Source organism: Natator depressus, chromosome 9 (assembly GCF_965152275.1).
Source record: "Natator depressus isolate rNatDep1 chromosome 9, rNatDep2.hap1, whole genome shotgun sequence".
NCBI lineage: Eukaryota > Metazoa > Chordata > Testudines > Cheloniidae > Natator > Natator depressus.
In genome coordinates this window covers 44,473,725-44,487,307 of record NC_134242.1, presented here as the reverse complement: position 1 = coordinate 44,487,307, position 13,583 = coordinate 44,473,725, and the positions used below count along the sequence as shown (strand labels likewise).

General features: G+C 39.3%; 1 protein-coding gene across 2 annotated transcripts in view; it reads right to left on the bottom strand.

The window, feature by feature from the left end:
• Positions 1–565: 565 nt before the first annotated feature.
• Positions 566–13,583, bottom strand: part of AMER3 (APC membrane recruitment protein 3) — a 66,240-nt gene continuing 53,222 nt past the window's right edge. For both annotated transcript variants that reach the window (XM_074964002.1, XM_074964005.1), the window contains exon 3: positions 566–12,583. Coding sequence is in view for 1 of the 2 variants with exons in the window: in XM_074964005.1 (XP_074820106.1) it covers positions 12,489–12,583 (95 nt within the window). In the remaining variant the exon portion in view is untranslated. The remainder of the gene's footprint in view (positions 12,584–13,583) is intronic.

The following is a 13,583-nucleotide window of genomic DNA, read 5'->3' as shown; positions in this document are numbered from 1 at the left end:
ATCCGAGACTGCTATAACATGAAATATATGGCAGAATGCAGGTAAAACAGAGCAGGGAATATAAAATTCTCCCCCAAGGAGTACAGTCACAAATTTAATTGATGCATAATTTTTTTTAACGAGCATCAACAGCATGGAAGCATGTCCTCTGGAATGGTGGCCGAACCATGAAGGGGCATACGAATGTTTAGCCTATCTGGCACGTAAATACCTTGCAACGCCACTGCAAAAGTCCCATGCAAAAGCCTGTTCTCACATTGTAAATCTGACACTGTAAATCAGAAGCGGGCAGCATTATCTCCTGTCAAGGTAAATAAACTTGTTTGTCTTAGCGATTGCAGAATAAGAAGTAGGACTGAGTGGACTTGTAGGTGCTAAAGTTTTATACTGTTTTGTTTTTGAGTGCAGTTATGTAACCAAAAAACACCTGCATTTGTAAGTTGCACTTTCAAGATAAAGAGATTCCACTTTGGTACTTGTATGAGGTCAATTGAAAAATACTGTTTCTTTTGTTTATCCTTTTTACAGTGCATATGTTTGTAATAAAAAAAATCATATAAAGTGAGCAATGTACACTTTGTTTTCTGTGTTGTAATTGAAATCAATATTGAAAATGTAGAAAAACATCCAAAAATATGTAATAAATTTCAATTGGTGTTCTATTGTTATAAATGCAATTAATCGTGATTAATTTGTTTAATCATGATTAATTTTTTTTAGTTAATCACGTGAGTTAACTGTGATTAATTGACAGCCCTAAAATATACATTAAATTAGTCGAAGTGTGAATGTCCAGGTGGCCTCTGCACTCTTCCCCACTTGGCCCTATGTGATTCTGAGACAATGGAGGGGCACAGTGTGGAAAGAGTCTCAGACAGCGAAACCTAACAATTCTCCAGCAGTTAACTCTTAATCATTACTTTGTGTTCAAACCTGAAGGGACATTTCTATTGACTCGTACTGCTCTGTGTTAAAATGTTGCTTTTATTTCTAAAGCTACCATATTTATGTGGGTCTGTATGCACATTGCAAATATCAGATACAAAAGTAACTTGAGAAATGCAGAATTTCAACTTAGAAAAGCATTTTTGCTCAAATTCTCATTTGGCTCTCAAATGCACATATGTACATATGGGTTTCTGAGAGCAGAATTTTATTCACAAATTCTATGTTATAGCACCTCCAACAATTGTAATATGCCATATTAAAGTATATTCTCCTTCATTTTCCCTATCTGATCCTTTGCCTTTTTTCTGTATGCAGAACTCTCATTGACTTTAATGGGAGTTCCACAATTAGAAAGATGGGAAAAGGCCTGTGTGTATATACTTGGATTTCCAATCTATGATCCCTTACACAGTATCCAAGTCTTAATTTCTTGTATTTTCCTCCTTCAAAGAAGAATAAAAAATCTTTTTTAATTAAAATGTAAGTATAATTAACATGGCACTTAAAAAATGCACTAGGCATTTATAGTAGACAGGTTGGAAAATGAGTCTCTGCTAACTAACTAGTTTATAAAATAACCTACTACCAGATGTAGTACTTGCTACCATAGGGTTGTATAGGGTTGGGAGGGAGGTTTCTTTGACTAGGTAAATTGAGACTGGCTCCTTTCAAGTGTTTTGACATGCACTGCCTCCCAGTGGTCAGAAAACTTCCCTCTTCTCAGGCATAGCTGCGAAACTTTAGGAAATTATCCAGTTCCCATGTGTAGAGCCCTGCAAATCTGCAGATATCTGTGGACCATTTTTGCATATCGCTGATCGGATGCAGTTCCAAATGTTGTGTCTGTGCAAGGCTCTAACCAGGTGGCTTGCACCTAGGAATTCGCTAGTTTCCTATGGATTAAATTATACTAAACTGGTGTTTTGCCATCCAAAAACCTTCTGTGTCAGATGACTACTGTGTACAAAAGCACACACACTTCTACCCAGAGAAGAGATTGAAGGGAAAGGGCTGCATTTTGCGTGTGCTAAAGGCCATATTGTAGAGAAGGAAATAAATGGGAGATTTAAATAAAACTGATAAGCTGGAAAATGGTGAATTATAAATGGTATGTAAAGTAAATAAATAAAATGATGTTGAAAAGAGGCCATACATAACATAGGATTCAAGTGATTTTAATATGCAATGTAGATTATGGTAACTAAAATATAATACACAAAGCCTAATACTATACATCAGATATGACAGAAAAAGAGTTAACAAAATATAGTAGTCATAGCATATAAATGTGTGTAGCTTAATTACATTCAATCATAGGTACTGAAGTATTCAACAACTCTGCAGTCCATGGTTTAGAAATAATGTGCATTTCAGATTTTCCACTGCAAAATCCATTCTTCAGCTGAACAACTTTGCAGAGAATCTTCTGTTTACACGTGGCATCCATGCACACTTTTCCCTACCAAAGCTACGACCAGTATTTTTTCCTTTTCCATAGCAGGGGAAATGTCAATGCTTCTATTTTTTTTTTTTTTTTTTACTGCTCTTAAATGTGCCTCAATCTAATTGCATCTTTGCTGTGCATCTTTAAACCAATATCCACCTACCAGTGACCTTGTAACTTAGCAAGAACAATAACATAGAAGATAAATACCAGATGTGAGGCAGGCCAAAATAAGGCCTTTTCGCATATTCACAACACCCACCCATCCTTTTTAATAACCCAGTCTTCTAAGGAACACTTACCTTGCGTGCACATGTCTAAAATTTCTGACTGCATCAGTTCCACCGCTTGCTCTTAGTGTTATGTAGTTAAGGGCCAATTTTGTTCGGTGATGAGTGCCCTCATCATTCACAGAAGCTGAGGACGCTCAGCTCAGCATCTGGTCAGGTCCTTTGCCTCACTGGCTAAACAATCTGATAACAAGCAAAATGAAAACAGTGGGAGGAACACGCTATGCTGTAGAGATGTTGTAGAGAGACAAAGCGGGTTAGGTAGTGCTGTTGGGGGAGTGGCACTCTATGTGAAAGAAAGCATAGAATCAAATGAAGTAAAATCTTAAATGAACCAAACTATACCATAGAATCTCTATGGATAGTAATTCCATGCTCAGATAATAAGAATATAGCAGTAGGGATATACTACTGACCACCTGACCAGGATGATGATAGTGACTATGAAATGCTCAGAGAGATTAGAGAGGCTTTTAAAATAAAATTAGGGAGATTAGAGAGGCTATTAAAATAAAAAACTCAATAATAATGGGGGATTTCAACTATCCCCATATTGACTGGGTATTGTGTCACCTCTGGACGGGATGCAGAGATAACGTTTCTTGATACCTTAAATGACTGCTTCTTGGAGCAGCTAGTCCTGGAACCCACAAGAGGAGAGGCAATTCTTGATTTAGTCCTCAGTGGAGCACAGGATCAAGTCCAAGAGGTGAATATAGCTGGACTGCTTGGTAATAGTGACCATAGTATAATTAAATTTAACATCCTTGTGATGGGGGAAACACCACAGCAGCCTAACACTGTAGCATTTAATTTCAGAAAGGGGACCTACACAAAAATGAGGAGGTTAGTTAAACTGAAATTAAAAGGTACAGCACCAAAAGTAAAATCCCTGCAAGCTGCATAGAAACTTTTTAAAGACACCATAATAGAGGCTCAACTTAAATGTATACCCCCAAATTAAAAAACATAGTAAGAGAACTAAAAAAGAGCCACTATGGCTAAACAACAAAGTAAAAGAAGCAGTGAGAGGCAAAATAGCATCCTTTTAAAAGTGGAAGTTAAATCCTAGTATGGAAAATAAAAAGGAGCATAAACTCTGGCAAATGAAGTGTAAAAATATAATTAGGAAGGCCAAAAAAGATTTTGAGGAATAGCTAGCCAAAGACTCAAAAAGTAATAGCAAAAAAAAAAAATTTAAGTACAGCAGAAGCAGAAAGCCTGCTAAACAAGCAGTGGGGCCACTGGACGATTGAGATGCTAAAGGAGCACTCAAGAACGATAAGGCCATTGCGGAGAAACTAAATTAATTCTTTGCATAGGTCTTCATGGTTGAGGATGTGAGGGAGATTCCCAAACCTGAGCCATTCTTTTTAGGTGACAAATCTGAGGAACTGTCCCAGACTGAGGTGTCATTAGAGGAGGTTTTGGAACAAATTGATAAACTAAAGAGTAATAAGTCACCAGGCCTAGATGGTATTCACCCAAGAGTTCTGAAGGAACTCAAATGTGAAATTGCAGAACTACTAACTGTAGTCTGTAACCTATCATTTAAATCAGCTTCTGTACCAGATGACTGGAGGATAGATAATGTGATGCCAATTTTTAAAAAGGGCTCCAGAAGTGATCCCGGCAATTACAGACCTGTAAGCCTGACTTCAGTATCGGGCAAACTGGTTGAAACTATAGTAAAGAACAAAATTGTCAGACACATAGATGAACATAACTTGTTGGGGAAGAGTAAACGTGGTTTTTGTAAAGGGAAATCATGCCTCACCAATCTACTAGAATTCTTTGAGGGGGTCAACAAGCATATGGACAAGGGGGATCCAGTGGATATAGTGTACTTAGATTTTCAGAAAGCCTTTGACAAGGTGCCTCACCAAAGGCTCTTAAGCAAAGTAAGCTGTCATGGGATGACAAGGAAGGTCCTCTTATGGATTGGTAACTGGTTAAAATGATGTGGTCCAAATTAGCGGTTACCACTCAAGAAAGAACTATCCACAATGACTCCTATATCTTTGAAAACATCTGCTCAATTTGCAGCTGCACTCAAAAAAGGAACCGTAAGAAAAGGGAAGATAAAAAGAGAAAAATATAATGGCTTGATATAAATCCATGGTACACCCACACCTTGAATATTGTGTGCAGTTCTGGTTGCTCCACCTTTATTTGTGCTTAAGCTGGTTAGGATAGGATACTTAAATTATAGTTCAGATTCTCCATACTGAAGTAGAGAATGTTGCTGGATCACGTGGCCTGCTCATATCTCATAGGTTAAAGGACCAACTAACAATATAGAACTTTCACCTAATGTTACTGAACTCCCACACATGGCCACACTTCCAAGGAAGCTTTTCCAAGCATGCAAGATATGAACATCTCACTATACCATAAAACGAAGACCTTAAAGTCAATTGTTAAATATTAGAACACAGGCAAGAAGTCAAATCGCAGAAGAGGCTCCAGAGGTGACTGTGGCAATTACAGGCCGCTAAGCCTAACTCCGGTACCAGGAAAACTGGCTGAAACTATAGTAAAAAACAAAAACAAAAAAAAAAACAGAATTATCAGACATGTAGATGAATGTGATATGTTGGGGAAGAGTCAATACAACTTTTGTAAAGGGAAATCATGCCTCACCACTCTATTTGAATTCTAGAGGGGGGCAAACAAACATGTAGACTAGGGTGATCCAGAGATATAGTATACTTGGACTTTCAGAAAGCCAAAGACAAGGTCCCTCACCAAAGGCTCTCGAGCAAAGTAAGCAGTTGTTGGATAAGAGGGCAGGTCCTCTCATGAATCAATAACTAGTTAAAAGATAGGGGGGAAAGGGTATGAATAAATGGTCAGTTTTCAGAATGGAGAGAGGTAAATAGTGGTGTCCCCCAGAGGTCTATACTAGGACCATGTCCTCGCTCAACATATTCATAAATGATCTGGAAAAAGGGGTAAACAGTGAGGTGGCAAAATTTGCAGATGATACAAAACTACTCAAGATAGTTAAATCCCAGGCAGACTGCGAAGAGCTACAAAAGGATCTCTCAAAACTGGGTGACTTAGGCAACAAAATGGCACATGATAAATGCAAAGGAATGCACACTAGAAAACATGATCCCAACTATACATATAAAACGATGGGGTCTTAAATTAGCTGTTACCACTCAAGAAAGAGATCTTGGAGTCATTGTGAATAGTTCTCTGAAAACATCCACTCAATGTGCAGCGGAAGTCAAAAAAGCAAACAGAATGTTGAGAATCATTATGAAAGGAATAGATATACCCAATCTTGAATACTGCGTGCAGATGTGGTTGCCCCATCTCAAAAAAGATATATTGGACTTGGAAAAGGTTCAGAAAAGAGCAACAAAAATGATTAGGGGTATGGAGCGACTTCCGTATGAAGAGAGCTTAATAAGACTGGGACTTTTCAGCTTGGAAAAGAGACGACTAAGGGGGGATATAATAGGGATCTATAAAATCATGACTGGTGTGGATAAAGTAAATAAGGAAATATTATTTACTCCTTCTCATAACACATGAACACATGAACTAGGGGGTCACCAAATGAAATTAATAGGCAGCAGGTTTAAAACAAACAAAAGGAAGTATTTCTTCACAGAATGCACAGTCAACCTGTGGAACTCTTTGCCAGAGGATGTTGTGATGGCCAAGACTATAACAGGGTTCAAAAAAGAACTAGATAAATTCATGGAGGATAGATCCATCAATGGCTATTAGCCAGTATGGGCAGGGATGGTATCCCTAGCCTCTGTTTGCCAGAACCTGGGAATGGGCAACAGGGGGTAGATCACTTGATGATTACCTGGCATTGGCCACTGTCAGAAGACAGGATACTGGGCTAGATGGACCTTAGGTCTGACCCAGTATGGCCATTCTTATGTCTTATGTTCTTTTATTGGACCAACTTCTGTTGGTGAGAGACAAGCTTTCAAACTACATAGAGCTTTCCTTCAGACCAGAAGCTCTGTGTACCTTGAAAGTTCATCTCTTTACCTTACCCACCTTTCTAACACACTGGGACCAACATGGCCACGACAACACTGCTAATATCATGTAGTTTTTTTCACATTTTACATTGTTTGGCTTGAACAGGAATTAAGCATGGTAAATCTGTGTTCAGGTTGCTGGGCCTTGCTTGGTGTAGCAGGACCATTCATTTTATTAAAGTAGGGATTTGCCCTCCCAAGAGCCCCTGCTCCCTACCACTTCTGCGTAACAGAAGCCCTCTCCAGTCCAGGACAGCACTCGTGGTCTACTATGTTGTGAATATAATATCCTGTTAGAACACAAAATATTTTGATGTCACTTTCAGATTTAAAATGTTTTTACTTGATATATAAAATTCTAAGGGTGGGCCCTTAAAACATAATCTACATTTTATTTACTTTATTTTTTATCTAATTTTTAACAACTTAAATTTTCATCATTGGTATGAGCAGTTGAAACCAATTGGGTTGTGCCCATTCACACAAGTGAGTTGAATTTGGCACAGTGTTCCAGTTTTTTGCCAAGCCTCAAAACTCCACTGACAATTTAATCTGAAGACTCCTATTCCTTAAAGATGATCTTTAGAGGAAAGAAGTAGTGGTGCCCTAGTGTCCCTTTCTGGCTTATTTATGATGCATCAAGAAGCCCTGGAAGGTGTGGGCTTTTTAAAAACAACCTTTTTTTCAGCATGCCTCAAATTAGAAATTTGCATCTTGTGTGCCCTGTTTTTCTTGGAATTGTCTGGAAAGCTAGTAGTGTCGGTAATTTTAAGGCAATGAAACCTGACCATTTTGATGGGAGGGGTGATTTTTTATTCCGGCTACAGTGTTTAAATACTATTTCACTCAGCTGCCCTATGACCTTGGGAGAAAAGATCTCTGTTAAAGTTTCAACAGCTGAGTGCTCAGAGCTCACAGTGAATTCTGCAACAAAAGAAGGCTTGCTATTTCTAAGAGAAAAAAATTAAAAAACAAAACACAAAATTCCTTTCATGGCTTCTGGCTACATTGTAATGAACCAAAAAAGGAGTATAAGTAGAACCCCATTACTTTTAGAAAGTATGGTGCAGTGGTTAGGCCACTAGATCAGGACTTGAGAAACCCGAGGTTTGATTTCCTGCTCTGCCAGAGATGTTCTGTGTAAGATTGAGAGGTAAGTCACTTAGTCTCTCTATTCCCCACCTGTAATGTGGACATAACTACTTATCTCACAGAGGATAAAGATTGTGAAGCACTTTGAAATCTATTGATGAAAGCATTATTTTAGAGCTAGGTATTATTATTTTAATCTTTTCAGCTTGCCTTTAAATCGTAAGGAATTATTCATGTCTTATAGGCCTGTGCTCACCATGGACCCAGTACTCCACTCCTTGCACACTTTGGGTGTGCAAAGAATATAAGACAAGGAAGAATATACAATAGTTGGTTTCAATGAGCCACAAAAGAATGTATAGGGTTTAGATTATTAGGCTACCTTCCTTCATCTTAGGTTTGAGTCATTTAAAATTTAGTAGACCATCAAAATGTGTAGACCAAACAGAAATACTAATGTATTACAGACTGAAAGACCTAAGTGGGAACCTGTTCCTTCAAAGCATACTGCAATTAAAAATGAACATTCACATTATATGAGTTCAATTTGTCAGCACATCTGAAGCTTCACATGCAAGGAAAATGAAGCATACACAATGTAACCAGGTTATCCTAGATACTTGCTGCTGAACCAGCGGGTGGCAGCTATATTTGTTTGCCACCTGATTCAAGGTGGGCCATGAGAAGGTTGAATATTTTTTTTAATGTTCAAAGAAAAAAAATGGATTTAATTATTTTTGATGGGGCATTCACCCCATGAGAGTCCTGGCAGGGTTAATGGCAAGAGAGGGCAATTAGCCATAGGCTGCACCTGAAGGAGACCTAGGATGTGATGAGGCTTAATTACGGATGATGATCACCTGCGCAGAAACAGGTGGGCCCTGGCTTCCCTTACAATCCACTGTGGGAGTGTTGCAGTAAGTTTGGAGACTGCCTGAAGAGAGACCCCAGAAGGGGAAGATGATTGTGACTTAGCTGGAAGGATGAACCACAGAAGAGGCAGAGTGAGTGACACAGGCAACAGGAGGGCTGACTAACTGTAGGATGGGGCATGGACAGTAGTGAGCTAATTCCCCAGATGAGCCATGAGGTGTCACCATTACATACTTGTCCTTGCTGAAGATTTCTGCATATCTCTCAGCATTTGTGCAACCATTGAGGCTAGCAACTCTGAGACAATTAGCATAGACTGGTGGCTTGCATTTTCACCGTCATGTGTCATGCAGCACCCCTGGTTGGCCTGCTGACAGCAGGAATCAAACCCAGGCTCTCTGGGTCTAAAAGTATACCCCTATACTGCCCAAGCTAAAAGGTTGTAGTAGACTCATAAATCTCTGTGGTCTAGCCATGGGGGGTGGGGAAGGTGAGGGGAATCTTTGCTGTGAGGGAGACCATTTGGGCAAAGTACAGGTGTGGTGGCAGGGAAAAAACCTACCAGATACTTTTAGTCCAGGCAGCTAGGGGGGACAAGGAGGCCCACGCAGAGCCAGTGGGTGGGATAGGGGAGGGAGAAAACCAAAGTAAGAGAAGAGCAGATACCAGTTAAAGAAACAAGTACCGCTTGAGTGTGACCCAAGAACCACTAAATGCCAACCAGCAAGGGGAAGCAGATGGGTTACAGGCACCTCATGGGGCAGGTGTCTGCTTTCTAGTTCACCACAGAATGCCATGTGAGGGCTCAAATGAAAGTCAGTGTCACAATGGTAATTAATATTATTGTGAAATATATGTACAGATACTCTGTCAGGAGTTGTGTGTGTATATATACTGAAAATATGTTTTTTTTTAAAGTCTGTATCAAGGTATTAGTCACCAGCAAAGGTGGAAAAAGCGGTTTTGCTGTAGACAGGAGGCTTTGCTCTAGACAGGAGGTAAGAAATGTGTATCTCTGTCAGGATGTAAATTATGCATTCTAAGCTAATGCAATGGATGCCTCCTTCTATATGAAGTCAAATGTTAACAAAGAGATGTGAAATCAACAAGGAAGGTGCACGCAGGAAAAAACAAGCCATGTGGGGGTTATTCTGACTAAGAGTAAAGACAGTGAACTTTGAGGGTATTGCTGAGAGGCAGAGAAGACACCCAGATATCCTGCACCTAGGAAGTAAATGGACAGCATGCTTTCATTCATAAAAATGAGCTCTCAGCCAGCCTTGGTTGAAAATACTGCAAAAGATTTTGGGTGAGATCTTTTTTAAACAGGAGGTTAACCTGTTAGTTAAGCTTAGTCTCTAGAAAGCTGTTTTTGTTTGGTTTTTTTATATGTAACTATTTGTTTCGCTGTTACTTGAATCTTTGATAATAAACTTAATAATCTTTTCAAAATAAACATATATCTGGTATTAAGCTAAGTATTGAACATGAGCTGAATCTCACAAGCTTGTGTGTTCTGTTCCTTTGGGAACAATGGATCTGGAATGTCTGTGAGTAGCTAGGGGCTATTCAGGGGCTGGATATCTCATGGGAACACTTCAAAGAGGACTTGGGGATTGGGGTGCACCTATTGTTAACTTGCAAGGGAAAGTAAGGGTTGACATAGCCCAGAGGCAAGTGCCTGAGTGGTTAACAGACTGGTGGTGGTCAGGAGCCAACACCCAGCTAAGCACAAACAAGTTTCCCTCACTTTGGAGTCAGGGGGTAACAAGGAGACTTGCAATCCTGGGCACCATGAGAACTGGTCTAGTCACGTCACCTCCCTGTGCCTCATTTTACCCAGCTGTAAAATGGGGATAATGATACTAACCTCCTTTGTAAAGCACTAGGACAGGTATGGATGAATGTGCTGCATAAGAGCAAGCTGGTAGTAGTCTGTATTTCTATTAATTCTAGTTACAGTATTGGCTCTTTTCTACTTCTGTTGCCTTGCTTTGTTCCTCTCTTCTGCTTCCCCCCCACCCCTTGTTACCTAAGCCTAGAATCCATGGGAAAAGGGGAGGGTCCAGCATGTGTCACTTTGTGGAGAAATTCTCTCATTGGCCATCATTATTGCAGGACAGTTTGGAAATAAACTGTGAAGATAAGAGGCCAGTTGAATAATTCTAAAATAAAAGAGATCAGTTTTGTGAAGAAAAACAGGTTCTTACACAACCTCTTCTGTTGAGTCATATGTTTATTATTTGATTAGCCCACAAATAGTGTGTCACCTTAGCATTGCTGCAGGGATGCCTATGTGATGAATTGTTTGTGATTTTAGACTTTTTACATTCTAAATGGTAAATTCTTAGCAGTCCACCCTTACCTATATCTTAGCAACAAAGGAGGGTCACGAATGGTCCTCTATACTGTAGAGGACAGGTTCTTTGTGGCCAATGTTTTCATCCTGAAGATGACCTGTACTGGAAACCTGGGTGATCCTAGGGTTTTACTGCATAACTATCCATGAGAGACATTTTTTAAACCATATGCTATCTCTGGAACACTGAATTTCATTTCACAGATCCCTGATCTCAGTGCATTGTTGTTTTTGTACCAATTCAGATTCAGCAAAATTTAGATAAGTCACTACATTATCCACTCTTTAAAAAGCTATCTACAGTACTTGACTAACCGCTGTAAATGTGCAAGCAAAGGGTAACCACATCTCATGCTTCAAGGTGTAAAATTACTGCTTGTGGAAGTCAGCAAAGAATCCTCTTCCCTCACTTCATTCTCCAACCCATATAATTGTCTGCATGCATTATGGATTTTTTTTTCCTTCCACAAAGCATCAGATGTCAAACCCTATTTGAGTCAGGATACTCGACTAGATGATCTAATGTTCTTTTCATAGATTGTAAGGTGAGAAGGGACCATTAGATCACAATCCAATATACAGGCCATAGAATTTTTATGTATCAAGTTTCAATCCAGTATAATCCTGTGCCCTTCCAGTATGTGACCTCTTGCAATTAAGCATAAATTAGAACTATCTTGAAAATAATGGCTCTTGAGATAAACCACCTTGAGAGGCTTCTTCATAGAAAATGAAAGTGAGATTAGTGGTATATCTAACTGGGTTCTAAATTAGAAAAATAAGACTTTCTGGGATTAAATAAAACCACTGTCTTATACTTAAACAGGGTGTTTTTCTTACCTTAAAACAGAAGTAATAACTTTTTAATAGTCATTCTTAGACACAACCCTCTATAACTAGGGTACATAGTAAACAAACTTCTTTGGAGAATATAGGGCAGACCATTTTATACTTCCTGTTATTTTTATCTCCATATTTACAAAATGTTTTAAACCAGGTAAATCTCAGCGTACAAATGTAATCTGCATGATCAAGTTTAAGATGATTAAACTATTACAATAAAATCTATTAAGCACTTCTGTGAAGTTCAGTAGAAATTCACAATATTTACATTATCCAAAAGAATGAAAATCCTCTAAATTATCTAAACCAAGTTAATGCTTATTTGGCACATATTTGCATTTAAAAAAAAAAACATACTGGCATTTTTTGTCGCCTGAAAGACTTCATCATATGGTGCAATATGACAGAAAATATATTCATTTCATTATACATTCATGTTATGGAACAACTTTCACCATAAACTCATTGTAACTGAAAAATGGAGCATGTTTATTGCCCATTTGCAAACCTGGATTCAAGAGTGTGTGTCATAAGCGCCAACAATATTTGTTGTTAAGATGACAGAGTAGGATGATTTTTCCCCTGTACGGTCTCCACTGGGTCCCTTGGTGAGAAATCCTTGTTGCTTATGACACCAGCTTGGCCTCATTGTGACTTGCTTCATTTAAACACACAGGTGGGAAGCCATCATTATTTACAACTGGCTGCTTCAGTGTTGCACCTGAAATATAAGCAGAAAACATACTGAGTGTTCATTTTATATTGCTTCTAAATACAGAACAAAAATAAGCTGCGTTTAGTGTGCACTTTTATAGGCATTCTTATTTTATTATATAAGTTGAAAGAATAAATGCAGTAGCGCAACTAGAAAAATAAGAATAGAAATTGGCTGCAAATAGCAATGTGGTCAGAAAAATCTCCTGTTAGTTGTGATTTTTTTTTTTAACAGTGCAATTGATGTAGCACTGATATAATAATACTGCTCTCAGCACTGAAATCCAGCCCCTTCTGTTGGTGGGCAGTTGTTTGGGTTGGGGCATATGGTGTTTCTGACTCTTGAATCCTTGGGAACTGATGTATTGGTATTAGTCCCCCAAATCTCCCCAGGCTATGTAGGCTGCCTCCAGAGACCCAGCTGTTCCTCAGAATTATTCAGGAACTTCTTTCCTCATTACCAAGTGCCATGAGGCACGTACATGCAGTGACCAGCGGGAAGTCAGCAGTGTGTGTTCCATCGCAGTAGACTCAATATTGAGTTAGGTGGGAAGCAGGTGACTTTGTGTAGAACTAAATCAGAGGGTGGCCAGGATGCTCTGTTCCCACTTAAAACATACAAGCGTCGTTTACCGCCCTACAGTACGCACAACACCACTTAATGCTGTAGTGAGATGGTGGGGTAGGAGATGGAGTCAACCCCCACCACCTCTCCTATAGCACTCTTCGCCTAGGTGGACAGGTGTGGTTGGGGATGCAGACAGATGAGTGGGGGACAAAATACTGATGGGGACAGGTGTGGTATAGGTCTTTTAGCCATCCTTCAGCCATACCAGAGTGGCATTGCTGGCCATTCTACATTCTCTCACAAGCCACTATTTTATCTCGTCGGCCATCAGGCAGGGGATCTGTGAAGAGATGGAGGATGGCTGGGCCTGGGGGGAGGCCTCTGTTGATTCAGTGAAGTATCCAAACTTGTGAATGTTTATCCAAGCCCCAGCCTTTAT